This window comes from Pezoporus wallicus, unplaced genomic scaffold (assembly GCF_028554395.1).
Source record: "Pezoporus wallicus isolate ANWC-B61680 ecotype Strahan unplaced genomic scaffold, APGP_CSIRO_Pwel_v1 contig_3815, whole genome shotgun sequence".
NCBI classification, from domain to species: Eukaryota; Metazoa; Chordata; class Aves; order Psittaciformes; family Psittacidae; genus Pezoporus; species Pezoporus wallicus.
This window is the reverse complement of record NW_026637911.1, coordinates 3028313-3055952: the sequence shown is the minus strand read 5'-3', so window position 1 is coordinate 3055952 and position 27640 is coordinate 3028313. Positions and strand designations below refer to the sequence as shown.

At 36.3% G+C, this 27640-nt stretch overlaps 1 protein-coding gene across 39 annotated transcripts in view; it reads left to right on the top strand.

Moving 5' to 3' along the window:
* The window catches only part of RIMS2 (regulating synaptic membrane exocytosis 2), a 455492-nt gene that overhangs the window by 62680 nt on the left and 365172 nt on the right, over positions 1–27640 (top strand). For 28 of the 39 annotated variants that reach the window (XM_057408236.1, XM_057408231.1, XM_057408232.1 and 25 more), the window contains 2 exons: positions 18260–18470; positions 27568–27579. In XM_057408236.1, the coding sequence (XP_057264219.1) occupies positions 18260–18470; positions 27568–27579 (223 nt within the window). The remainder of the gene's footprint in view (positions 1–18259; positions 18471–27567; positions 27580–27640) is intronic. The other 11 variants (XM_057408229.1, XM_057408239.1, XM_057408243.1 and 8 more) reach the window with 1 other exon arrangement.

Below are 27640 nucleotides of genomic sequence, written 5' to 3'. Positions count from 1 at the left end.
TCAATTTGTATGATGTTTATCTAATCTTGTCTTAGGAAGGTCACGACTTCTAGAGGGGATCGTATCACAGATCACAGCTGGTGCACTTCCCTGGCTATGCATTATTGTCAATAATTTAAAGTTTTTCTCTTTAAATGGCAGGGCAAACAATATTTTGTGGGTAAAAGTGACGGGAACCTTATTTTTCTTGCAATATTACTAGTTCCAGGACTTCTATTTTTATCAGAAATTATTCCCCAAAGTGGCATATGATGGTTTTGACTAGCCAAATTCAATTTGAACCTTGTTTTCCTGATATCTGTGATCATTTTAGTTATGTGTGTAACAGCGTGGCTATTTGGTATAGTTCCTATCCCATCTCTGGTGCTAAGCGAGCAACTTCCCTCAAGTTCATATGTCTGAAGGTTGTGAACATCCATTACTTATATTTTGGTTCTCTCCTTTAGCATGCTTCTATTTTCCCATGAATTTTCAGTCCATGAGAGATGCTTGCTCCTTTATTTTTTTTTGTATCTTTCAGGGACTAAGCTGGCAAAGGAGTTTTTTCTGTTTTGCTGAGGCAATCTGAATAAACCTTCTTGGAAATACCAAAAATCTTCAGTTTTTACAAAGGGCAGGCTAACTTTCAGGGTAGAGCGTATGTGGAAATGTAGGTAATTTTTAATTTTTGAAAGTACAGATTGACATTATAGACTTATCTGGGTATCTAGATTTTTATTTAGAAGTGAGTATTCAGGGCATCCATAGCTGCTGCTATGTATTAAGTATTTTTAATAGATTGTGTCTTAATTTTATATTTAGATTTTTTAATTTTTAAACATTCATGTTGTATATTGTTTTATTAATGTCGGTTTTGATAGGGAAAACCAAGGTTGCAGAAGTAGCATTTTAATAACTGTGATTTTTTAGAACCAATGGAATATTGTTGTAAGCAACAAATTCTTAGCTTTCTGATAGAGCTTCTATTTTGTTAAAATATTCAATAGTATTCAGATACTCAAATAGTTAATGAAGGTGACTTGGCAGAGACTAAGGAAAGGGAAAGTAAATGAAAATATCTTCTGGTTCTTCTGTTTTGTTTGCAGGTTGATACAAACGATACAAAAAATGTTGAAACTAGGTAGTGACTTCAGTAGAAGTGATATGTATGTATGTATGTAGCTATCTCTTCCCTAAAAAGATGCTTCTGAGTCATGCTGCTACACTAGTAGTACTGTAAATTTAGAATATATTCAGGAAGCACTCACACAAGACAGTAGAGATATGGGTGTTTACACCATTTGGGCGTCTGTGTCACTTGGGAAGTATATTTATGGCACAGCTAACAGGCTCATTTTGGCATTACAGCTTCTGTTTTCACATGAAAACTGCTGATTTGAGTTCACTGTTGTGTCAGCTCCTGCAAGTAGGCTCACCTGGTATTATAGGATAAAGGCTACTTTACCTTGGGATGGTTCTCTAGTCTTTTTGCATGAGGCTGTAGATTAGAACAGTTCTTCAGTACCTTGCCTCAATTTCTTTCTCCTTATCACCTTCTTTTGACCTCTTTCATCCTTTTATCATTTTACCTGGAAAAACTCAGAATGGCTTTTACCAAAGTGGAGTATAAAAACCGAGAATGTTGAGTATCAAACATGAGTAAGGGTAGGACTACTGTAGATATGGTAACTCGTTTAGTTTTTGCAGAGCAGTAACTTTCTCACAGAGCCATCCCTGTTTGTTTGTTTTCCATATAAACGGATAGTAAGAAAGCACTAACATTCTTTTGTTTTTGCTGTATGTGTTACCAAGTGATTAGAAAGTTTCTGAAAATGAATAGGAGAAGTTTTTAATTTATTGATGAATTGGAAAAAAAGTTGTCCAAGAATTTAAAGTCAGACATGTATAAAAGGTTATTTAGAAGTCAAAATAACATTTCCTGAAACAGGGATTGACTTTACTGAAGACTTTAAATTACATGTATAAAATACATCAGACTTTTTATATCAGTAGTGACTGATGTAATAAAAAAGAATTTCAAAGGGCAGTTTTAATGAATAGTAATTTGAGACATAAAAGATTCTAAATATTTTTATTTTGCATCAGGGGTAGAGATATTAAAACATGAAAAGAGCATAATGAACACGGCTGAATAAATATTTAGAAGAGAAGGAGAGATTTAGTGATTATGGTTGAATCAGTTATAAGATTGTAACTGCATAGCTATCTCAAAAAGTTGGAGCCAGTTCTTAAAAAAGAGAGAATCAAGTTCATAAACTAATAACCAATTTCAGGACCAGGAAGTAGGTTCTAAACCAATAAATGACAGTAACTCTAGAAGTGCTTGTGGATACCTTTTAACTCCATTGTGTTTCTTTGGTACTGAAAGACATTTGGCACTTCACAGAGGCTGCTTGTGTAGTTGAAGCCCGACGTTTTAAAGTTTGCTATCAAATGCAAGTACTGAGAGTAGTTTGTACCTGTGCAAATGACTTCTGCACGGGACTCAGCTGTGGGTGGTGCTGAATGCTACTATGAAGTATTGAGCACTTCCAGCTGCTAATGACACCAGTGGAAACCACGGTGGTTTTTCATGCTAAGTTTCACACAGCAGTGGTATTTTGCTTACTTGCAGGTTAAAAGCAGAACCAGATCTGTCAGTCATCAGTATCTGGGGAATTCCTGTCCCTTGGAGTCAGGAAATAAAATTATGCTTGCTGGAAATACAGTTAGGCCTCCCAGCTGCAGAGCTTTTCGGGAGAAAGTTCAGATGTTGGCTACAAGCTTCTAAATTCACAACTCCTTTCAATAACATTTCTGTGTAATTGATAGCTATGAATCAGTATTGTGTTTGTCTTTGGAAGAGTCGGTTCTCTCAGTTACATGCTTTTATTTTGATGTATTTTATTTGGTTCATTTTGTTACATGTTTCAGAGTGAGTGAAGGTGAATAAGGTATTCTTTCCACTGTTATCTAGTTTTATTCCTTCAATAAGAAATAGTTGGAGTATTTGCCAAATTCATTAGATAAAAATAAAATACAGTATTCATGCCTTAATTGAAGACTTGTGGAGGGGCAGCAAGGCTACGGGAAATGTCTGTTTATCCTCCCTTATTTAAAGCAGGAAAGGACTAGACTGATTCAGAAAGGCTGACTACAGGATGTGGAGCTCTGCCGTGTTTACCTAGGGAAAACATACTAGATGAGTTGTCTTGTGTCGACCAGGTGCAGATTTTTGTGATGTGGTAGTACTCACTCTAGTTCTGGTTTTAGAAATTTGAGAATGACTGAACAAATATCCAAAACTTTTCAGGTATGTTCAAAAAGGAGCATGTTCTTCAAAACATTCATATCATGAAACCCGCAGCCAGATCTTCTGTTTCACAGATGAATATATCTTTTTAATTTTTCAATGTAATCATTCCCATTTGCTTTTACTTGGGTGCTCATGGGTGGCTTTCTGTGATCGTAGTAAAAATAATACTGAACAGGGAAATTCACTTATCTCTTCTGGAAGGTATTTTTCTTATGTTGGGTATAGAGAGAAATTTGAAATAAATTCATAGTTATGTGGCTCCTGGAGTATCTTGGACTCAGAACAAACAGACAGATGGTGCCAGGGTGAGTTGATCAGAAGCCTGGGGTGAGGATGAGTACTACTGGGTACAAAGTCTCATCTATGAATAACATTAACAGACGGTGAAGATGATCACAGAGAAAAAAAAAAAACCCAACCAAAAAAACCCCCAACAAAACAATGCAGTCTCACAGAAGCACAAATCCAGTTTTTATTGTGGCCTTTTGGGAATTTTGATCTGTCACAAGCATGATTCAAAGATTCCAAAATTCGAAAGCTTGTCAATAATTTTAGCTATTCATTCTACATGTAAACTTTTTCTCATCCTTTAGGAAGCTTTGCATCCATTTGTATATTCCCTGTTTCCACAGATGGTGACTAAGGATAATTATGTTCTAGGAAAGGGATATTCTTGAATCAATGCAAAGGTATTCGGCAGAGAGAACTTGGGTTCTGTCAATAGGAACACAGTCAGCCTTCTCATCTCAGGTGTAATTTCTCCATGGTCACAGACTGTGTTAGAAACCAGTTTTGGAACAGTTGTGGACCACCCCTCTTCTCCCAGTTATGTACCTAAGAGCAAAACACGTTTTATTGTTTCTAGCGCAGTGTTCGCCAACAGGGGGAAAACTAACATTTGTATGATAAAAATCTAATTAACAGGTGACTTCAGAAACAGCAGAATGTGTTCTGTTTCAAGATTAAATGTGTATTCGTAGAATCGTAGAATCATAGGATCGTTAGGGTTGGGAAGGACCTTAAGATCATCTACTTCCAACCCCCCTGCCATGGGCAGGGATGCCTCACCATAGACCGTGTTTCCCAAGGCTCTGTCCAACGTGGCCTTGAACGCTGCCAGCGATGGAGCATTTATCACTTCATTTATCACTTCTGTTTCAGTGCCTCACCACCCTCACAGTAAAGAACTTCTTCCTTATATCTAGCTGAAACTTCCCCTGTTTAGGTTTAAACCCATTACCCCTTGTCTTATTGCTACAGTCCCTGATGAAAAGTTCCTCCCTGGCATCCCTATAGGCCCCTTTTCAGATACTGGAAGGCTGCTGTGAGGTCTCCACGCAGCCTTCTCCAGGCTGAACAACCCCAGCTTTTTTAGCCTGTCTTTATCGAAAGGTGCTTAAACTGCCTTATCATCCTCTCTGTTGATGAGGACAAGGTCAAGCATGGCACCTCTCCTTGTCGGCTCCTCTGTCACTTTCAAGAGGAAGCTGTCTTCCACATAATCAAGGAACCTCCTGGATTGCTTGTGCAGGGCCATACCGTCCCTCCAACAGATATCGAGGTGGTTGCAGTCCTTCATGAGGACAAGGGCCTGTGAGTGCAAGGCTGCTCCTACTGTCTATGGAAGGCTTCATTCACACCGTCCTCCTGATCAGGTAGCCTGTAGCAGACCCCCATAGTAATGTCCCCCATTACAGTTTTCCCTTTGATCCTAATCTACAAGCTCCCTGTTGGTTCATCACCTGTCCCCAGACAGAGTTCCATACTCTCTAGCCTATTACTAACATAAATAGCTACACCCCATCCCCATCTGCCTGATCTGTCTTTCCTAAAGAGCCTCTAAACTTCCATTACAACACTGCAGTCATAGGAGCTATCCCACCATGTTTCTGTGATTCCAATAATATCATATCCCTGTAGATGCTCACACATCTCTAATTCCTCTGTTCATTCCCCATACTACGGGCATTTGTATAGACACATGTGAGCTGAACTCTGAATAAATCCAACTTATTGGCTGGAGTGCCCCGAATAGCTTTGCATTGCTCCAAGCATTCAGTATAGGTGCTGGCATCTAACTGGTACTTTTGGGATGGATCACTGCTCCCCTCCCCCAACAAATCTAGTTTAAAGGTGCCTTGACCAGCCTGGTAAGTCTCCTACCAAAGCACCTCTTCCCCTTCTTTCAGAGTGGCCCCATACCCTCCAGTAGACCTCCTTCCCAAAGCAAGTCCCATGGTCTAAATAACCAAACCCATGGCTATGGCACCACCCCTCTAACTATTTGTTAACCTGCCAGATCTGCCTAACCTTTTTAAGGTCCTCGCTTTTGACCTGGAGGTGCTCCCGTTTGACCTTGACAGTCCTTCCCTTTGACTGGGATATATAAGATAACAAGTATATTTCAGCCATATTTCATCACCTAGTGATGATGCTGCGTTCTTCTCTTTAAGTATCCATATTGAATCTCTTAAGAAAATGTTATGCTATCTGTTCTGTTAGAAACTGTTCTCTAAAAGGTTTACTGATGAATTTGTGGCTCTGTGTGTACATTTCTTGGCTATTAAAATGTTAATTACCTATGTGCACTAAATAAATATTCCTTTTTTGGTTAAACACATGACATTGATGAGTTCTGATAATCCTAGGTTCACAACTTCATCTCCTCTCTTGATTTGTTCATGTATTGGCTGTTACATCCTAGTCAATGCCTTTGCTTTCTCTTTTGACTCTACCTTTAGAGGGCAGGGAAAGATGAAAGAGAGATGTACACATATCTAATCAGCATAGATATAATCAGCTTCTTTTTGGGATGTCTGTACTTAAATATTCTACTTGCAATGATGGAAAAATGTTAGAAAGATCCTATTGTAACAGCTTAGTTATGTTAGCAGAAAGAAGAATTGGAAATGTATCAGTATTGTAATTGTGTTGTGTTTGAATAGTAATTTCTGGTCAATCCTGGATACAAAAACCAGGTAAAATAAGAATGACAATTGATTTCAGACATCTGTATTTTCTTCAGGTGGAGTCAGCCATGTTCTGCAGTAGGAATGATAATAGATATTTTTTTCTCCAAATTGTATTCCACAGTGTTTTTGATTGAGGATATTAGATTTGTTGAAAGGCCATGGTAGTCATGGACACCTTCAGAAGTCCGGGCAAAGGGAGAACAACACTATAAAGTAAGGTTTTCCTTCTACTAGAATCTGCCAAGTCTGAACGTCTGAGCTGGGCTGAACCCACTCAAGGGTTAGGTCTGCTGATCTTACTATTCAAAAAAAAGGACTCCGTGGGCTTCTCAGCAATTTAAATGATCACATAACAATATACTAATCTATAAACCCTGTTCAACAATATGAAAAAACAGAATGCATGAACATGGGTGCTATTACATGGAAAAAGGTTGATGAAAAACAGAGCTAAGACTTATTCTACTTGTTTAAGTGCAATAGTGCTCAAACAACTGTGAGCAGAATCTGTTTATAGTTACTATTTTTCCAAACAGAAGTACTGCAGGAGAAGGCTTTAATAAACTGATATAAAAATCTTGGCAGAAAAAGTATAAAAGAGTAAAAGTATATCGTAGGGGAATAGCGAGCTCTGTGATAGTTCTTGGATTTTGAGTATCAGTGGCCTTGCTCTCTCTGCTAGTTTACAGGGTCTGCTCTCACTGCATACTTCCACTCTATGGTATTGTGAACAGCAGAGCATGATCGGCAGTCCTTTTGGTAGTCCAACATTATTCTCTTACAACCCTCATTTATACCTAGTAGCTCTGGGCTTTTAATGGTTTAATTAATAACCTTTAATTAAGAGGTTAAAAGGTTTAAATATAGGATTGAATTCTGATCTTCTCTTTGGCACTGATTTTATGGGGTGGTTTTACAAAGCTCCAATTATTTTGAAAACTCAAGCGGTACCTCTTAGAACTATTTCTACAGTTTTTGAGACACAAATCTCTTATCTTTTCAGTCATCATCAAATAGTAATTATTTAAAATGCGGAAATACTGCTGCAACCTAAATTGACTTTTTTTTTTTTTTTTTTAACTTCTGGGAAGTAGAATTTGAATTCAGGGCACTTTTCTAATAAAGGGAAGGTGTGAAAGCATGGGTTTAGGTATAATTAGTACAGGGATAATGATTACACACTTAGTTCATGTGAGCTCCTTCCTCGTAAAAGTAGCTTTTATTATATCAATTTCCATTTCAAGACCCATTTCTTTTGTTTGTTCCTAGAAGAGTTTACAATGGTATGATGAAAATAATCTGGTTTTGCCCTACTTCCTATTAATTTTAAAATATGAACAGTATGGAAAATTACAGGCTTCTGAGAATTGGGAAACTTTCAAGATCTTCTCTTGTAGTGCTGCTAGCAAATATGGCTCCACTGGTGGTACTTTTACAGTAAGTATCTTGATGCAGTCAAAACCAAGATGCACCGCAACTAATTACTACCACCAGTTCTAGTGGTGATAATTCAGCATCAAGCATGTTGATGTAGATGAAGTTAAGACAAACGTATGTTGAGAACGACTGAGACTTGCTTATACTAGCTTTCCTAGTATTGCTCAAATTTATTTCCTGTTTGTTAAAAAAGGAAAATCATCAAGAGAGGAACAAGCCTGTCACAGGTGTAAAAAGATAGGGGTTTCTTAATAATTGAAAACGCTCATGAATATTGTAAACAATGTGGAACGAACTTGTTCTAATCATGATACTGTGATGTCAGGAGGTTTTACATTTCTGAGCAAAGACAGTCTGACCTATTATTTAGCATGTACTTATTTTGGCTGCATATATAATTGTTTAATGAAAAATTAATTTTACCTTTAATAGTAGGGATAAAAAAGTTTAACACAGTAACTTATTTTGGGCATTTCTAAAACTACAGGTGTGAAGTCAATGGCTTCCCTTTTGTAAGTCAACTGATGATGCAAATAAAGTAACCTGAGTGACTGTGAGAAATACTATCTCTGCAGAGATGCCCTTTATAACTGTAATAATGTTACAGTTTGCTTAATTGCCAGCAGCTGAATTAATGACTTTTTAAGGTACGTTTGGTAAATATTGCGTACCTTTAAAATGAAATTTAGTATAAAGTAAAAAAAAGTATGATTTATGAAAACAAGTCAAATATAAGATAAACTGTGAAACTTTCTGTGAATGAATTATTTGGATAGAGCAGTAATTTGTATACTTTTGCTATATATACCAGATACTTGCTAATATGCCAGATTATTTTCATCATGCCAATGTAAACTCTTTTAATTATGAGGCTGTTTAATAACTAAAGGTCTGGTAATTAAAAAGTATATAGGCATTGCCAGGTTTATAAAAAATGGACATTTATTTGCATACTTAACACAAAGAGCATCAGAAAAAAAATAGAAATAGCCAACTTGCAACCATATTTCTAGTTGATCTTAGTCTAATGCAACATTTATATTACAAAAATATCAGTCAAGTGAATCACAAAGAAACATATAACAGTAGCTATAAAAATGAATCTGTTTTTTTAATATAAAAAGTAGAGTGACAGGATACAAATAAACTGTAAAAAGAAATTTTTGTGATAGCCAATTGTATTCCTTAGTGAGTTAGTTTTCAGGTGAGTTTTTGTATAGGGGATGAAAGTATGTGTACATCTGTGTCAAATGTATGCACATTTGCAAAATATCTAGAAAGGAGTCAATTTTTGCATAAAGCTCAGCATCATAAGGGTGCTGCAACAACTGCAAAATAGTCCTAATTCTAATTTATAAAGTATTTTTATGTTACAAAATAAATCATGAGATATTTCCCTTCTTTAGCAAGGAGCTCTGCCTCTTCTTTCTGCATACTTACCTGGAGGTCTGTTGTGGCTGTTTGACTTAGAGGTCTAAGACATTTTGGGTTCTGGTTGGGGTTTTCCAATACCTAGACTACTGCAAGTGGTGATAGTCAAGAGCGTCATGATCCTAAATGCATACGATGCCCATTTGACAGCAATATACATGCTACAGATTTTTCCTCTGCTTTGTGCCTTATGGCATAGAAATTCAGATGCTGGTCAACAGCAATATGAGACTGACTGCTGAAAGACTCGTTGCTGCTATGCAGTTTCTGAAAACTTCCCTACCACTTGTCCAAACTGCTTAGCAGCAGCAATATATGATGATATTATGGTATCAGTACAAAGATCTAAATAGTATCACCTTTTGTAAAGTGATTGTGTCCTTTCTAATATTCAGTAAAGCTAGAGATCATCATGCATCCTTACCCTTAAATGTGACAGTTCCAAAAGTTCCTTTTTGTTACTATTACTACTTTTCCAAATTTGAAACCCAATTGTCTGTGAGACAGTTGTTTTTCCCACCAGAATTGGCAGAAATTGTTTAAGTGATGTTGAAAATACCTGGATACATAAGGCACACAGAGTGACTGCTCACATGTTATTTCATAATGAGTTAGTAAAAGCAAATTGACCATATAATGTGTAATTTTTGATCTGTAATCTTGTAATTTCTTTAACTGGAATGAAATAAAAATGAAATGACAGTACGAATACCCATCTTTAAAGATGCTTTTCTTGTGCTTTGCCTAGCAGCCTACTTTTACTGGAAGTTCAACTACTTGCTCCTGATCTTCATTGCAACTGAGAATTAGTACTTACAGTTTCAGCACTTTGCCAAGGAAGCTCCTTTGGGATACGGTGAATTGCAAGCACAGGGACAAGGCCCATGGAACTGGAGATAAAATATTTTTAACTGAGGGAAGGCAGTTGTGGGATATGCTTGGAGAAATTCCTCAGGGAGTCAGGGGCACTGGAAGATTCCCTTTTTTCAGTTGCAACTGGCATGGTTAATTTTACTTTGAGTGAGACCTAAAATTACCTGGGAAGTGTTGGCCTTGTCACAAGGGTAAAGAACAGAAGGAAAACTACCAGTATTGTATATAACAGTATGAATTTAATTTACTTGCTTGATGCTTAAACATTAAAAAAGGAGTCTTTTTGACTACATGTCAAGTATAGATGGAGAAGGTATAGAAGTAGGGGCAAAATTTATTAGAAGTATAAATGAAGAATTTTTATGGAGAAAGAATGAGAAATATAGCTAACAATTTTTATTTTGGAAAGAAATGAGAAAAACATGATGGGAATTGTTAACATTATAAGGGTTTAAAAAAGCTCTTTTACAGATTTTTTTTTTCTAATACAGGACCAGCTAATGAAAACGAGTTAAAAAATGCCACAGCATAACCACCAAAATATTTGTATGAAAATTGTGTAAATTTCTGTTCTAAGTTAGGATTTTAAATAAGATTCAGAAAAGGATAATTAAAACCTTCTCAGTTACACTAAAACAAACCACAGAGGGGTATGAAGATATTAAAAGATGTGAAGTAATTTCCATTTGGAGTTATGAAGGAACCTTCCTTACCTATAGGCAGTAACTTACAGTTACTGGTCTCATAACTGTCAGATATGGGGAAATTAGGTAACTTTGACTGATTTGGCTGTTATTAAGTTATTGGAGGAATGTGGTATTCTCTTTATTTTTAAATGCCTCACATTTATTATAGCTAAAAAAGAGTACTGAAAAAGATCTAGATGAATTAAATGTATTACTATATTCTTTAAACCATAACTGTGACTTGATAGCTTTTTTTATGTTACAGATTTAAAGATTAATTTTAACAATCAAGAAGAAACAATTAGTCACATAGATCCCACTTCTCAATTTAATCTTGCAATTAGTTTGAACTGCTGCAGGAAAGGTAGAATCATACAATCATAGAATAGTTAGGGTTGGAAAGAACCTTAAGAGCATCTAGTTCCACCCCCCCTGCCATGGGCCGGGACACCTCACACTAAACCATGTCACACAAGGCTCTCTCCAACCTGGCCTTGAACACCACCAGGGATGGAGCATTCACAACTTCCCTGGGCAACCCATTCCAGTGCCTCACCACCCTCACAGTAAAGAACTTCTTCCTTATATCCAATCTAAACTTCCCCTGTTTAAGTTTTAACCCATTATCCCTTGTCCTATCACTACAGTCCTTGATGAAGCGTCTGTTCTGATGTAATCTGGAAGTAACAGGTACAGCCAGGATTTACCTACATTTTTCCCTTATGTACATCTTGTCTAGCTTTATGTTGATATCATTAAAACCACACAGAAATATGGTAACATTAATTGGGTCAGCCTTTAATTGGCCATATGTTCATCTTCTCCATGCTCACTTTTTCTTGTAGCCTTGCGCAGGACTACTGCACTTAGTTGTTGTTCACGGCTACCTTGCCAGTAAATAGCAGCCTTTCTGCTGCCAGTAAACAAAGTTAATAAACAATTGCTGCAGTTTTATTCAGTACTGAGCATTATAAACTGGAAAGAAAATATAAATAGACAGGTAAGGTAATCCTGTCAGTTCCAGCTAGACTTTTTGTCTAGTGGGACTGTAATCTTGATTCATTCAGAGCCATATCCTAGTCAGTTACTACAGTTGAACGTTTTTTCCACATACTTTCTTGTCTTTTTCGCTGAGTTTCTGAATGTGCTAAAATAAAGTAGATTCAGTGATGTGACTTTATCTGTAGTTAAAAATTTATTTAGGGTCATACCAGATTAATTAATTAAGTCATTATGACATCGGGAAAAATGCAGTGAGAGGAATATTTGCTATTTCATGAGGGAGGTCAAATAAGCTGAACGCAAAATGCGGTATAAGCATGAACTGGAAACTTTTGCAGGAAGCCCTAGTAAACTGGGAAAAGAGAGAATGGAGCCAGGGCAGCCTGAAGACCTCATTTTGGACATATCTTTTATTCCTTAAAGTGGCTTGTCCGTGTTCCCAGCAGCAGAGAATATGTGGTGCCAAACGCAGTATCATTTAGCAACCTTTAGCACTCCTTTCTTGCCATTCTCATAGCGTTTTTCCTTCTATTCAGCATTTCAGGCACTGTCAGTGTAATTAACTCTAGTTTTAGAGTACATATACTCACTTAGAATAAAAGTATATGTTTTTTTTTACAATAGTTCTTTCAGTGAAGCTATCTGAAAACATAATATCCCACATGTGTGGACTGCAGTAACTTACCTTAACTGTGTCTGCGTCTTTTTAACCTAGGATTCAGATTTTGTTTGTCATGTGTTTTTCATGTGAATTCAGTTAGAGTGTTGTATTGGTAAAGAAATAGCATTTTTTTAGTGTGAATGAGGTTATTCCTGTTGTAAGTAAGTAGGTAAGTCTTTCACCAGGTTCAGGTCTTTCTTATTCTGTGATTACCCTATTTTTTAGCCTCTTTAAAGATCACAGAATCCTAAGGGTTGGAAGGGACCTCAAAAGATCATCTAGTCCAACCCTCCTGCAAGAGCAGGATAACCTAGAGTACATCACACAGGAACTTGTCCAGGCAGGCCTTGAATATCTGCACTTAAAATTTATCCCTGTTCTCATATATCTGTTCCTATTTCAGGTTAATGAATATCACATAATAATTAAAGTACATATTCCTTAACATGTCAGAGAATAGGAAACATGAAAATCATGGCTTTTTTTCCAGTTTGCTCCATGTGGATGGAGCTAACTGGACATGTCTGGTTTGTCAACATCCCTCATGAACTGGCAGACCCCAATCTGCAGGTGCATGTTGCCAGTGCCAACTAAAGGGGAAATGTAACTTCCCTTTATCTGCTGCTTATAGTCTTGCTAATGTGGCCCCATATGTAATTTGTCAGATTTGTTATGAGAGCACACACTCTGCTGGCTCATAAACTGGTTTCTGCTCTGTTTCCCAGGGTTTCTTAGCAGCAGAGCTGATGTTCAGCCAGTTTCCTCACCTTTACCAACACGTGGGGTTATATGTGTAAGAATAGTATCCATTCGGAAGAGAAGTGGGTGTACTCGGTGACAGGTTAGATAGCACTATTATAGAAAGTGTTAAGTATAGTAAGTACAGTACAGGGAAGAACATTGTATGTTACCAGATAGTCACTGCCACTAGACAGAAAAATCGTTGAACGAGCAGGCTTGGCAGAACTTAAAGTGAACAAACCCTGTTTGAAGCCTGAATTCCAGCCACATCCGTGCTCCCCACCTGGGAATAGGAAGAGGCATGAGCTACAGTCAGTAATAAAACTTTGAGAGGAATGTAGCCAGGAAATAAGAAGTAGCTGCTACACTTATATCTGGCCACAGCATCCTGGATACTTGCTTAGCAGTCCCCTTCTAGTGGCAGATTTTAAGCACCTTTGGAAATTTCTGAGGTGTTTAAGAAAATTTTTGGAAGTCAAGAATGGCTTTGGAACTTCCTGCCAGTATTAAGGATTTTTTGGTGTGTCTGTGTAAAATGGTGAAAGTTTTGTGGGCGTTTCTGGAGGACAGGAGAAAATGAAAATTTCTGCTCAAGTGAGAAACGTCATGCTATTGAACTTGCTTTTCTTACTTGCCTTTGGCAGCAGCTCATGAGATGCTCACAGATTGCTGCTTTTTGATTGATGTTGAATTTCTCATTTCCATGAAGGTGTGTGGAACCACAAATAAGCAGACTTAAATTAATTCCATTCCAGAACAAAGCAAGTATTCCAATAGAAACTGTTTCTTGACCTTGACAGAGCAATCCAAGCTCTTTCAAACGGTTGCTTTTCGCACTGGAAAGTCTTCTATGTAGCTGTTTTGGATATAGTGTTTTACAGTACAAGAAAAGTCTTGACTAATCATATAAGCCTCATGTACTTCACCACTGTAACTTCCTGCAGGTATGAATGTGATTTAGGGATCTCATTCTCACAAGAGATGAAAATGAGCAGAACTTAAATATCAATTTTCCAGCCTGATTTTTGTTATTAGGTTTTTGCATAAACTCATACCAACTTCTCCTTTTCCTCTAAAATTTATAGCAGGTATTAAAGTGGATACTTATATTTTTGGAAACAATGTGGAAAAGGAGATTTTGCATCAGTACAGAGGGCATGTGCTATTGAGGCCATTGTCAAAATACACATATATAAGGGTTAAGATATGAATTGTTGAGGTTTCTACGTAAATGTTCTGTTACATAGTTTGATGTAATTATCTGGTATTTTAATCATGAAAACCCTTTCATGCCTAAGGATAAGATTTGTATTATGGATAAGCATTTGGGCCTAAAATGCAGCTTATCTGCAGAGCCTGTTTTTTCAGTCTCACAGCACAGATCTTGGCCACTTGTGTTAAAAGAGTAACTCACTGGAGGATAAGAGCTAGAAATTGTAGTCTTGAGATACCCAAGTTCAGTTCCACGCTCTGAAGTTTGCTTTGAGTACTTTTAGTTCCCTGGTAACTGTATTCTTGAGCCCTCTTAGGTAGCAATGTTCTGAGTGCAGACAACTTGAACAAAATGGAGTTTTATTTGCATTGCGTTTTCTGAAAAATATGTTATACAATTTTTACTAAATTTATTTCAAATACTGTGCTATTCTAAATGCCTCATTATCACTGCATGCTGTTAGTTTAGTTTTTGGCTTAAACCCTTGCAGGCTAGATGACAAAAAAATATGATGATTAATCTGTAGAATAGATCAGAATTTTTTTTAATGGACTTCCTAAAATGAATACTTTCTATTTTGTTTCAAGTACGCATATTCAAATTGTTCTGCTTACCAAGTAGAACATACATTGTGTGTAACTGATTATTTAATAGATTTTTGTCTTCAGTGTTTAATTTTTTCTGACAGCTGTCAATACGTGTAATATTTTTATTGGAACAGAAAAAGGTAATAACAAACTGTTTTGGCAGGTGATAAGTCGCTTGCTTGTAGAGCAAGGATTTTAGAAAAACTACCCTGTATAACCTTGAAAAGTTTATAGTTTGAGGCAAAAGTCGTGACCTTTACATAGATTCTTGTTCCCAAGAGGAAATAAAAGTGAAATTATTTCAGTACATGAGGCTTAAGAATTGGCAAAAGGCTTCCTTTTTATGCATCAGTGAGACTGGTAAGCAATCATACTAACAAAGGCAGTAGATTATAAGGAAGCCACAAAACTGAATGAAACCTAAAATAAACTTGAAGTTCAGCATAGATAATATGCTTTAAATGAAGAACGCAATGTTTGGCAAAATTAAAAGGCAAGCAAGGTCTCAGAGATTATATGTGTTACTGTTGGAAGTGGGCCAGAGTAGCAACTACCAATTATATACTGTTGTCAGTGTAAAACATTGAAATGTGCCAGGCTTCCAGATTTCCAAATTTTGTTCTCAATTTCATTCAGCTGTTTCTTATTAGTAACTTGGGTCCTGCCCCATTCTACCAAGAACAGTCAACAGTGAACTCTTTTTGAACCAGTGAAAAGGTAGAAGACCTCAATTACCCATGGCTCCACAAATGCCATTTGAGTCAATGACAACCCTTGTGACCTTCCTGTGGAGGGCCAGAGACATGACCCCTCGCACTGCTCTGCTTCAGGCCAAAAGGTTTATGCATGTGGGGGAGAAGGGCTGGAAGCACGAGAAAAACAACTGCTATGTCCTGAGGACAGTGTGTGGATTCAGAGTTGAGCTCAAGTGACAAGAGCAGGTAGAGCAGAAAAATGGCACATAAGCAACATGAAGTAACCCTGGTTTCCCTCTTTCTGTAGAAGGTCAGTGGCAGCTGAGAGCTTGAGGCATCATTTTGGTACATAGAAGAAGAGGCATGCCTCCAGCCTCCTAGCTTGCCTGATGGAGAGAGGGAGCTGCCAGTTTGTTCCTACAACTTCTCCGTGGTATAATGTAAAGGTCATTCATTATTAGGGGAGTTGTCCTGAAAAAAAAAAAACAGAGCAAATCCCAGCAGTTATATCCATATGTGAATATCCATGTGTCCTGGGTTCAGCAGTTGCAGTCATTTTTTCTCCTTAGTAGCTGGTGCAGTGCTGTGTTTTTGACTTTCGGCCTGGGAGCAGTGCTGATAGCACCAATGTTTTTAGTTACTGCTCAGATGTTTAGAATGACCAAGGACTTTGTGAGCCTCATGCTCTGCCAAGGAGGAGGGGAAGCTGGGAGGAAGCAGAGACAGGACACCTGACCCAAACTGACCAAAAAAGTATTCCATACCACAGCACGTCATGCCCAGGATGTAACAGAGAGTTACTTGGAAGGGCTAGGCACTGCAGGGTGGGAGGAGGTATTGGTCAGTGCTTGGTCAGGGTGGGGTGAGTTATCGGTTGGCTGGTGGTGAGGTGATGTATTCTCTTCCCTTGTTATTTCCTTTATCATTGTTATTATTGGTGGCAGCAGTAGTGATTTGTGTTATACCTTAGTTACTAAACTGTTCTTATCTCAACCCATGAGAGTTGCATTCTTTTGATCTCCTCCCCATTCTTCCGGGAGCAGGGGGAGGGCAAGAAGGCGGGGAGTGAGAGAGCGACTGCAGGATTTATGGCTGACTGGGTTTAAACCACAACACCATGGTAAATACTTGTTTGAGATAATTTTTAACTGACTTAGTGTATTTGTTTTGGTAAGAGCCTCTGACACTTCTGAGGAAATAACTTTGTATGATTACATTATCTCTTAACTATAGAAAGTATATATTTCTGCATTAATGAAATTGGTCTCCCAATCCTAGGCTTCATGTGTTAATAACATCATCTCAAGAATCTCTGGAAGGATAACTATAAAGAAAAATAATTCTTGCAGTTTCTTTTTTTTTTTTTTTTTTTTTGGCTTAGTGTAACATTTTAATGTTTCATAGAAAATTCCTCATTTGTGGGGTTTTGCTTGTGTCTGTTCAAGGGGCTACAAAACCTGCTCATATTGGATTAATAAATTTTATCTTGTTAAAATTTACAGTCTCTATTAGCAAAATTAGGTGAGTTGAATTCCATGCTAAGAATGTAAAGGTCACTGTTTAGACCCCCTTAAATCACAAGGATAAAACCAGAAGAGAAGTCAAAATTCTTTTCGTTTTCTCTTTGTATTTGTATCTCTCGCTATCATATGCTATGTCACATTTTCCATCTTTTTTCAGCAGCTATGGGAGCTAAAAGATTGTAACTTCTTACAATGAAAATTAGATTTCCCATGACATCATTTACCTTCAGAAATAGGAGCTTTGAGAAGAAATTTGTATTATGGAACATGAAATGAGTCTTTAACTTTGGTCATATTGAAACAGTTTTAACTATCCTATATGGGAAGTTGATTATTGCAGCCTCAGAAATGTGAATGAAGTAGCATGCCTGAAATAATTGTTGCAGTTCTGTATGCGCATGGCAGCTGACTATGTCTGTGCTCCTAGTCCTCTGGAAATGGAATGTAAAATGTGTGTCTGTCTTAAACTACCATCGCTGAATTTTACCCCTAAGGTAGTTTTCTACCTTGTGTTTAGCGTGAGATGCTAGTACGTATATAATAATATTAATGGCTTAAATGATTTATAACTTGTTAAGCCGAGGTAACTTGTTACAGGCTTGCACCCAGTGCTTGGAAAGTGATTGAAAAAGCATTTTAGAATTATTACTCTGTGCAATATTGTTGGATGAAAGAAGATAAGCTGTATCAACAGCAGATATGTGCATCTGTCTGGTAGAATTAGGTAGAAGTACACTTGGGAGAATAAATGAGATTTCTTTTTTTTCCCCTGCTATTGACCAGTTTAAAGTCTAGTGCCATGGGCTCTTGGATCACTCAGCCCATGTTTCCTACTGTGGTGTTTGCAGCTAACAGCTGGCCACATCCTAAACCAGAGTTACTTCTTGTTGTAACAGCTAGACTGTGTGCTGTGTATTATCAGTATTGGGCCTTCTCCTAGAGTTTATTTGTAATGAAAAAATATTTTTTTAATTCTTTTTTATTCTTGAATGTTACACTTCTGGAGCATCATAAATTAAGTTTATTTGCCTTACTGCAGCATTTCTCTATGATTTATATTTTGAAAGTGATTGCAGATTAAGGATTACAAAGTGTTTGTGGGCTTAAATAAAACAACTGTTAATGATCTCTTCTCTTCTGCAGAAAATTGCATCAGCAGTTTGAAATGTATAAGGAGCAAGTGAAGAAGATGGGTGAAGAATCTCAGCAGCAGCAGGAGCAGAAGGGTGATGCCCCAACCTGTGGCATCTGCCACAAAACAAAATTTGCTGATGGCTGTGGCCATAACTGTTCATATTGCCAAACTAAATTCTGTGCACGCTGTGGAGGAAGAGTGTCTTTACGGTCAAATAAGGTATGGAGTTATGAAAGTTTAGTAACAAGCTTCTCCTACTCTGTATCTCATTCATTGCTTATGCATCCAAATCATATAGCTACTGAAACGGATTTCCTTTAAGGTGGTAATGATATATACTTTAGTGCCTTGTAAGATGTCTGTCCTAATTTCAAATAATTGCTATTTGCAGGTGGATTTGTGACTATGGCTTTTAAGTTAATACATGCCATTTCTACTAACATACTCATGAAAGCAGAATGCTTGGATTAGAGGATTGAATTTCTGTATTGGAGACAGGGAGGTATATCTAGTGATCTACTGATGCCAGTATTGAGATGCCAACTATTACAAGTTAGAGCAAAGATATGTTTCTTTTCTGCTTGCTCAGGCTCTTCTGTACAAGATTATTTTAAAATTAGTTTTAACAGAATCTATACAATCTATTATGGAGCTTTTAAGTCTTTCTGTTATACATATGCACATATATTATGTATATCACAGATTCTTAGAATGGTTTGGGTTGGAAGAGATCTTGGGCAGGGACACCTTCCACTTGATCAGGTTACTCAAAGCCCCACCCATCCTGGCACACCCCAGCTTCCAGGGATGGGGTAGCTGCAACTTCTCCAGGAAACCCATTCCCGTGTCTCACCAGACTTACAGTAAAGCATTTCTAAAGAATGTCTAACCTAAATCTACCCTCTTTCACTTTAATACTGTTCCTCCTTGTCCTATCACTACATGCCTTTGTAACTGATCCCTCTTCAGATTTCTTGTAGGCCCCTTTAGGTACTGGAAGGCCGCTCTAAGGTCTCCCCAGAGCCTTCTCTTCTCCAGCCTGAACAGGTCTCCCCAGAGCCTTCTCTTCTCCAGCCTGAACAAGCCCAGCTCTCTCAGCCTGTCTTCATAGCAGAGGTGCTCCGGCCCTCTGCTCGTCTTTGTGGCCTCTTCTGGACTTGCTGCAACAGTTCTGTGTCCTTTATATGCAAATATAAATATGCTTACAAATGTAAAAATATTTCTGGAAAAAATTAAATGCACTAATAATATCGAACAACAGCTAGCGTACTGATGTTTATTGTGTAACAACAAGTAATCTGATTTTTTTTTATCTAAACAGCAATCCAAATTTTTAAATGTTGGATCATAGAGTAAAAAAATTCAGCAAAACTGAGGTAACGTCAGAAAACATAAACGCCATAAACTGAGATCAGTTTATTCAACATTTTAGAGAAAATATTCATATCTTATACAGTATCTTTTTCAGATTCTGATATATACTTATAGAATATCCATGACAATTCTTGAGGTATCTTATGCTAGTCTTCTGTGGACACACATCTTTTGTAAAACAATCCAGTAATGTAATAATTGAATAATTATTAAGATAATAATTTTCCAGTACAATTTATTTCTATATTTCTTTTTTTTTTGCATAATATGTTCATTGCAATCTGCAAATTTTATCTTAATCTTTTGAAAGGTAGGAGACAATAGTATAAATGCTATGTATTTCTTTGTCCAAAACAGAAAGGTAGGTTTAAATAAAGGACTAAAGGTTTTTATTGACAAAGTATAAAATGATCTGCTGTTTCCTTTTGATTAAAGTAACTTAGATTATGTTTAAATCTCTCAAAATAGATTTTTTAAGGTAATTTTAAAATGTCAGTAAGATCACATATTTTTTTTTTGTTTTGTTTTGTTTCCTTTTTTTTTTTTGTAACTAGATCACATTGCCAGTAGTAAGAGATATAATAATTTCTGTCTTAGTTTCATCTGTTTATAAAAGAGAGTCAGGATAGATTTAAGTCATTATGTCTACATACTTAAAACCATAGAAAAATTACATTAGGAGGAAGGCTTCATTTTCTAAGGAAACTTTCCGATACATAATTCAGACTGTCCTCAGGACGGATCATGTGAACTTGGCAGATATTTGTCTGACTTCTCTTGACAGATTTCCAATGAGATTCTTCCACACCTTCTTATGTTATTTGTTCCACTGCCTCACCATCCTCATCATAGAAAGTTTTTCTTACTGTCTAACCTAAATCCGTCTTTCTGTAAGCTGACTTCTCCATTCAGTATTCTGAGTCTGTTCTGCAGCTCTTCTCAGCTGGTGTTTTTTCTACAACTGCTGATACTTTAGTATGATAAATAAACTTTTCTATCTCTCATTTATTTCTGTTGTAGATAATTTATGAATATGCTGGACTGAGCATCTCTAGGCAGATCCCGTGTGAGGCTTCACTGGTGATACTTCTCCCTTAAAAAACCCTGACCATTTATTCATTTCTTCTTATCTTTTCATTGCTTGTTTTCTCATGGATGAATTCATTCTTATTCCATGGCAGATGAGATACTTTAAAAGACTGGAAGCCTAACTCATCAGTATGAATAAATCTCATTTACTCACGTTCTTTGTGAATCCTTGAAGGAATTATAATACATGTAACAGAGATTAATTCCCTTCATTAAAGCCATTCTCACTTTTCCAAATTGAATCATAATTTATTCATATGCTTGCTAATTTTATTCTCTATTTTGGTTTTTAAAAGTCTGACCAATGTGGAAGTCAGACTCAGTAATTATTCAGCTGATCTAACAGTGAAATTCCTAAAAAAGAAATAAATTGGAATCATACTTACCACCTTTTGTTTTTCTTGTCAGTGAGAGACTGTATTACAGTTAATAGATGTTTTAGACTTGAGATCTTTTACACTGAATATCACCTGATATTAAAAATTTACTTTTTTTTCTTTTTTTTTTTTCTTTTTTTGACTCACTTTACAGCTTTCTTTCTGAAATATCAGTTTTAACTATATCCTCTGGTTCGTTCTGCATAAAATAGTGTTCTAGAGTAAGTATCTCTCTAACCATTTTGCACATGAATACAAAACATTGAATTCCAACAGACTGGCAGTCTCTTATTTATTATCTCTTTTATGCCTGTACACATTATTTCATGAAAATAATTTATGCTCTACCAGAATTCATCAGAATTCATTCCCTTCCGTTTTCCTTAATGGGTATAGCTTCAGTTTCTTGAAGGATAACTTCTAATAGCTTCCTGTTTTAACTTTACTAGATTTTCTTTGTTCTTTGTGGACGTTTTTTGACAGGTTATATATGTCTGCTTTGGGCCTTATATAAGGTGATTCTTTAACTGTCTGCAATGTTCTTTCATAGAGCTGTTTGATCTGTTTGTGAACTTTTTCATAATATCAAATTTCAAGCCACGTTCATGCCATTTATACCAGATTCTGCTACTAAATAGTTTAGCACAGAGCTACATTAGCGGCATGCATCTCAGATGATGTAGAATTGCAAAGAACTCTTTCAAAGGTCACAAAGAAAGAGGACTACTGCTTACAGAGTTCATGGTCGTGAGTAGGAGCAAAGCATGAAAGTGTTCGATTGTTGTCAGAGCATTAGATTAGATTCTCAGAATGACTAGATGATTTATTCGTTTTTTTCAGTTTAGTTACAGTGCCTGATATACAGGCATTAAAATTCAGTTCAGGTTGCACAAAAGTTATCATTATGTAGAAGTTCCTTCAAGATCAAAGGAATAAAACTGATAATGGTGGTAATGCTGCTTCTGTACTGCTTATTATCTTAGTAAATGGAGTATTCAGTCAGGATGGAGGCTTGAATTTCATGGGACTAAGGGACCTTGAACTTTCTTCTTTTAAGTTTATGAACAATTTCAGATGGGTTAAAACTGAAATAATAAATAAATAACATGACAGCAAGTAGTAGTTGCTCTTAGTAATATAGGTGCCACAGATATACAAAATATGCTACTGTTCTTTTCTAAATTATGTTCAGATTTATATAGGGGAATGCACACTGAATGATGCAGTAGATAGAATGAGGTTTTTGCAGCTGAGAAATTTTCATGCTAAAATATTGGAAAAATACATCTTCCAGATAGATACAACACAGTGTGCACTGAATATAAATTTTCAACAGCTCAGAATGCCAGTTCACTAAACCAGCATTTCAGTTGTAGAGGAAGAAAACAATACTTGTCTGAAAACTTGATTTGATGCATGCTGACTACCTCCTTTCAGTGTGTTTGACAACTTGCTATCACTTGCAGCCACTGAAACATCCTTCTTTCTGTCTTTGAACATAAAAAATAAGAAATTTTCAGTTGTCTTGTAGGACCCAGCATCTACATGCAGAACTACGAAGGTATAAGTAGGGAACTTCCCTCAGCTCCCTCTGGTTGTGTGAATGCTTTGCATTCTGTTTATTTCTGTGGGACTATGTCTGATTTTCAGAAAACCATCAAGTTCTTTTTGTTGAATGGTTCTAACTTCAGGACTTGCAGTGTGACCATCTGAATGGAGTCAGAAAACAAAATTTTGGCAGGCTTGTGCTAATGCATAATCCATTTCATTTTGTTGACAATTGGCAAGCACTGAAGAATTAGTCTGCCACAATCAGAATTTCTAAGTTGCTAGGATTTGGGATGAAGTCAGTGATTTCCTATCCCGTGCAAATAAATTGGTCCTTAGGAGACATGGTTTGATTCTGCATTTCCGTGAAAAAGACATGTGACCTTGCAAACTTGAGGAAGGGATTTCTCTAAACCAAACATGTTTTCATTCCTGTTTTTTTTTCCTCCTTCAGTTTAGTCCATGTAACACCTGTAAAATCTGATAACAATTGTATTAATCTTTCTGGAGAATTTCAGTACAAGTACCTCTGAAAGAAAGTCAGCTGCTGAATTATTCCAAAGACAATCTCTAATTTAAAAGTTGTAAATTCACAACTGGCAGTGGTAAAAGTTATTCTTCTAATTGGGATGAATTTCATAGCTTAGTCTCTTCATGAATAGAATAGTGTTTTTATTATCAAATATATTAAAGAATTCCAATTCAAAATCTGGTCCTGATTATAAGAGAACAATGTTAAGGCCATAGTGAACATCTATGATTATTATGACATCTGGAAACAATGATCAATTCTCTATTATTTGGGGTGAACAGCCTCTTTATTCTTTCAAAAGTTATACTGAAAATCAGTTTCTAGCTACTATACTAGCTACACTTTAGCTAGTGTACACCACGGTTCTTAGTGCTATTCTTTGTACTGCTATGAACTCCAGAATGTTTCACAGCAATGTGGGGGAAGCAGCTGAGAAGCTGGAAGGAGTCTTATGTGTTTAATAAAGCATGATGGCTTGCCTTGGACTTCACGTACCTTCACATATCTTTATATTTCATAGCCTGTTCTGAAAAGATACTCTTCATCCTGGAGGTTATTCTACATAGGTAGTTTGTGTGAACCGAGTCTTGATTACTGTTATGATAACAGTATTTGGAGTCAAAACAGACTCCAAAACAGTCAGGATTTGGAGTTTTAACTGCCCTTTCTAAGGGCCAATTTTGGGGGTTACTGCTTTATGTTGGAAAGCTTATTCTTGTGTGGTGAAGTGTTTGAGACTCTTCATTAGGCCATTAATTTCTGAGAAAAATCTCTCTTAATATATAGTTTGTAAATATATATACATATATTATTTTAATTGTTGCCTAAGTGGTGCTTGATTTTCACTAATATAACCTGAGGTTTTAGGAAATGTGAATTGTATGTTCTCCTTAAAATGTTAGGATGCATTTAATTTTATCTTTTCTGTGATTAAAGTTAAGTTTGTTTTTTGGAAACTCTTGATCTAAACACAAATTAAGATTTAGCAAAATGAGACAGTTATGGAATGGAACAGAGTTACCAGATCAATATTTATGAGCCAATGATTCCTAACATTAGAAACTCATGGCATAGGAGTAGTTATTAGAGAAACTGTCTCAAAACTCTTCAGCTGTCATTTCTAAAAGATATAGAAGTGTTGTAGTAAGATTTGTTTCTGCTCTTTATTTTTTTTATTTCTGAGACATCTTTATTTCTGGTTTGTGTGTACACTACTTATGTAGTCATCTGAATTAACTTTTCCTGTGTGAATTTACATATTTTCTTATGTATTATGGTTTTAGTCCTCATAGGTGTTTTAAAAAATCCTTGTATCTTAGCTGATAAATACTGAGTGAAAAAAATAGAACATAATTCATAGTATGAAGAGGTGCAGATCATCTCTGTATTTGCAGAGACTATTAGAATAATTAGTAAGTAAAATTTTCTACATGTTATGATCACTAACAATTTGGTTAGACTGGAATACTATGTTAGAAAAGCATAAAAGTAGTCAAAACAATGGATAAATAATATTAGTCATTATTTTTGGAATAGAGATAAAATTGGAAAAGAAATCCTAATGAATGGCAAAACAGTGTTTAAATACATGCAGATGTATTTTATGTAGGAGAAAGTCATATAAAAAGTGTAATGAAGTTATATTTTCTTCATGAGTGAGGAAAAGTCACCATAGAATAATTGGGGTGGAAAGGACCTCTGCAGGATATCTCATCCAACTTCTTGCTGAAAGAATGTAGAATTGCTAAGTTTCCAGAGGGCCTTGCCCACTTTTGAATCTTCAAGTATGGAGATTCAGCAGCCACTCTGAGCAACCTATTCCAGTGCTTGACCACTCTCATGATTAAAAACAGACAAAAAATGTCCTTATATCTAACCTGAATTTCCCACATTGTAAGTTGTATGTTGCCTTTTGTCCCATGCTTCAGTTTGTATCCTTGAGGAGAACACTACAAACAATCCTAATTGTCATGAAATGAGAAAACTATGGGTCCTGTATAGTGAAAATTACAAGGAAATAATACAACTTCTAAGCATCTTCTTGAAATATTATAGGCCTTATTTATAGTACATTTTAAAATTTCAGGGATAGCGGTGCATTGCAGGATATGAAAAAAAGAAGTTAAGTTATTAAGACATTAAGAACTGTGCTAGAAACAGGCAAACCTGCTCTAAAGAATGGCCAGCCCTGGCACACATAACCGTGAGCTAAGTTATGTGATAAAAAAAATCAATTAATATAAAGATACATTTCATCTCAAACTTTGTTTTCTTAAAATTTTGCCCCTTTAAAAACTTTCTGTAAATTTTAACCTCTTCTTAATATTTGTATTTTTCATTCATTATTGATGGCTTTAAAGATATTCCTATTTTCTAGTTTGAAATTTCACTGTTTCCCATGTTTTTGTGAAACCTGCTACATTTAATTTTTTATTCAACTTAATGCATTTAAAATCTTTGTCATGCCCTGCTTTATCTACTGTGTCTTTTTGAAGTTTATTTAATTTTCTCAAGTTCTTTTGTTTTAACATTTTATTTTAATTGCTGTCTGCATCTTTAAAGTGGGGAGATGGACTATTCTGACTTAATTGCTCTTCTGTGCTGTTACTTACTACCCTTCCTGCAGCTGTGAGACATTCACTGAGAAAACAACCTCATCAGGCATTCACAGTTTTAAAAATTTCTTAGCCTTTGTGCTAAAACTACCTTCTTATGGGTTATGCTCCTTTTGCAAAGAAGTGTATATTTCTTCAGCAGTGAGGATGAGAAATCAAAGCACTAAATGTTTCCATTTAAAACATCTATGACCACTGCTGCTCTTATTGCAGTAGGACAGAAACTCCTGCTAGTTCCGCACACAGAGTGATAACGCTTAGAAGTCCTGTGATTTAGATGGCTTTCAATGGTATTTGCTATTTGTATTAGTGAGAATGCCACTTAACCCCTCAGCATCTTTGAAAGCACTTTAATCTTTTACTGCTGTACAGAGGTTCATAGAATAAGATGGGTCATATGAGACCTGCGGATGTTATCTAGAGCAATCTCCTGCTCCAAGCAGGATTAACTTCAAAGTCAGACCAGGTTTTCAGGATCTTGTCCAACTGGGCTGTAAAAATCTCCAAGGATGAAGAATCTGTAACCTCTTTGTCAACGTCTTTAAGTGCTTAACCACACTTGTGATTTTGTTTTTGTTTTTTTTTTCTTATATCCAGTCCAATCCCTTGATTGTTGCATTTGGTCCGTTAGTTGTGCATCTTCAAGAAAATTCTGTCTTTGTCTTCCCTACAGTTCACCTTCTAGTAGCTGAGGAATGCAAGTAGTTCCCCTCTTCCTGCACCCTTCCCTACTCTGACCTTCCTTTGGCTAAAAAAGCCTGTCTCCCTTACTTCTCCTTGTATATTGTGTGCTTGAGTGTCTTGAGTGTCTTGGTTGGCCTCTGCTGTATTCTGTCCTGTTTTACCTCTTGTATTGTGGGGGGAACATAAAACTTCTGTAAGAGCAGAGGAGCACAAAGTTACATGTCACATAGGTATCTGAACAATAAAGCTATAAAATGAGTTGTCACCCTTTCTTGATGAGCAGCCATATTTCCAACATGGCTAAGTGTTTAATTGCACATCTAGATTTAGTCTTCATAACATGTGAAGTTAAGGTACAAACATAATTCACAAAAAACATTCCATTTACAGTTTTAGACAGCTAAAAAGACAATTCCTTCAAGAAAAATAATTATGAGAATGTATTTAATATTTATGGGTATGAAAAGAAGTATAAATGATATAGCTCTGACATGACATTTAGTCTAATGTCTAAATGTCATGTCAGATGTCACACTTGTGACAAACTCTGTCTCCTTGCTTTAAAACCAGTATTTTAGTTGAGTGACTAACAGGCAGTTATGCCACTATACATAGCCTGTATCTGGCTGCAGTAAACAAACATGCAGCATTTCATGGGACTTTGCAAGTGCAAAGGGTGGATGTATGCTACTCATTTGCAATACTGGGGTGCAAGGCATGCAGAACTAAATTCTGCATCCTTTTTATGAGATGCCCCTTTTGATTTATTGAGCTGATCTGGACAATTCTCCCAAATTATTTTTATGAAAATAGTTTTTTTTTCTGCAGATGGTTTTTCTACAAATATTTTTTTTTGCTATATAAAGTCATCTCAATTTCACCCATGAAAGGATTAAGAAAGTTATTAAAATGACACATTTTTCACTAGCTCTTTTTCACCACTAGGAGTGATAAGAAAGATATATATTAATTCCTTTGATATTTGTTCATTTATTTTACTGACAAATATTATTGCTGCTTTCAAAATGAAAGTGACTCTTTCCTTCTTTGTCTTTTCTCTGTCCTTTCTTTCTTGCTTTCGTGGATATGAACTCCAGGAGGACAAAGTGGTTAGAGCCCTTTTTCTGTCTAAAGTTCTTTTATGCATAGACTTATTTCCTGGCCTACATT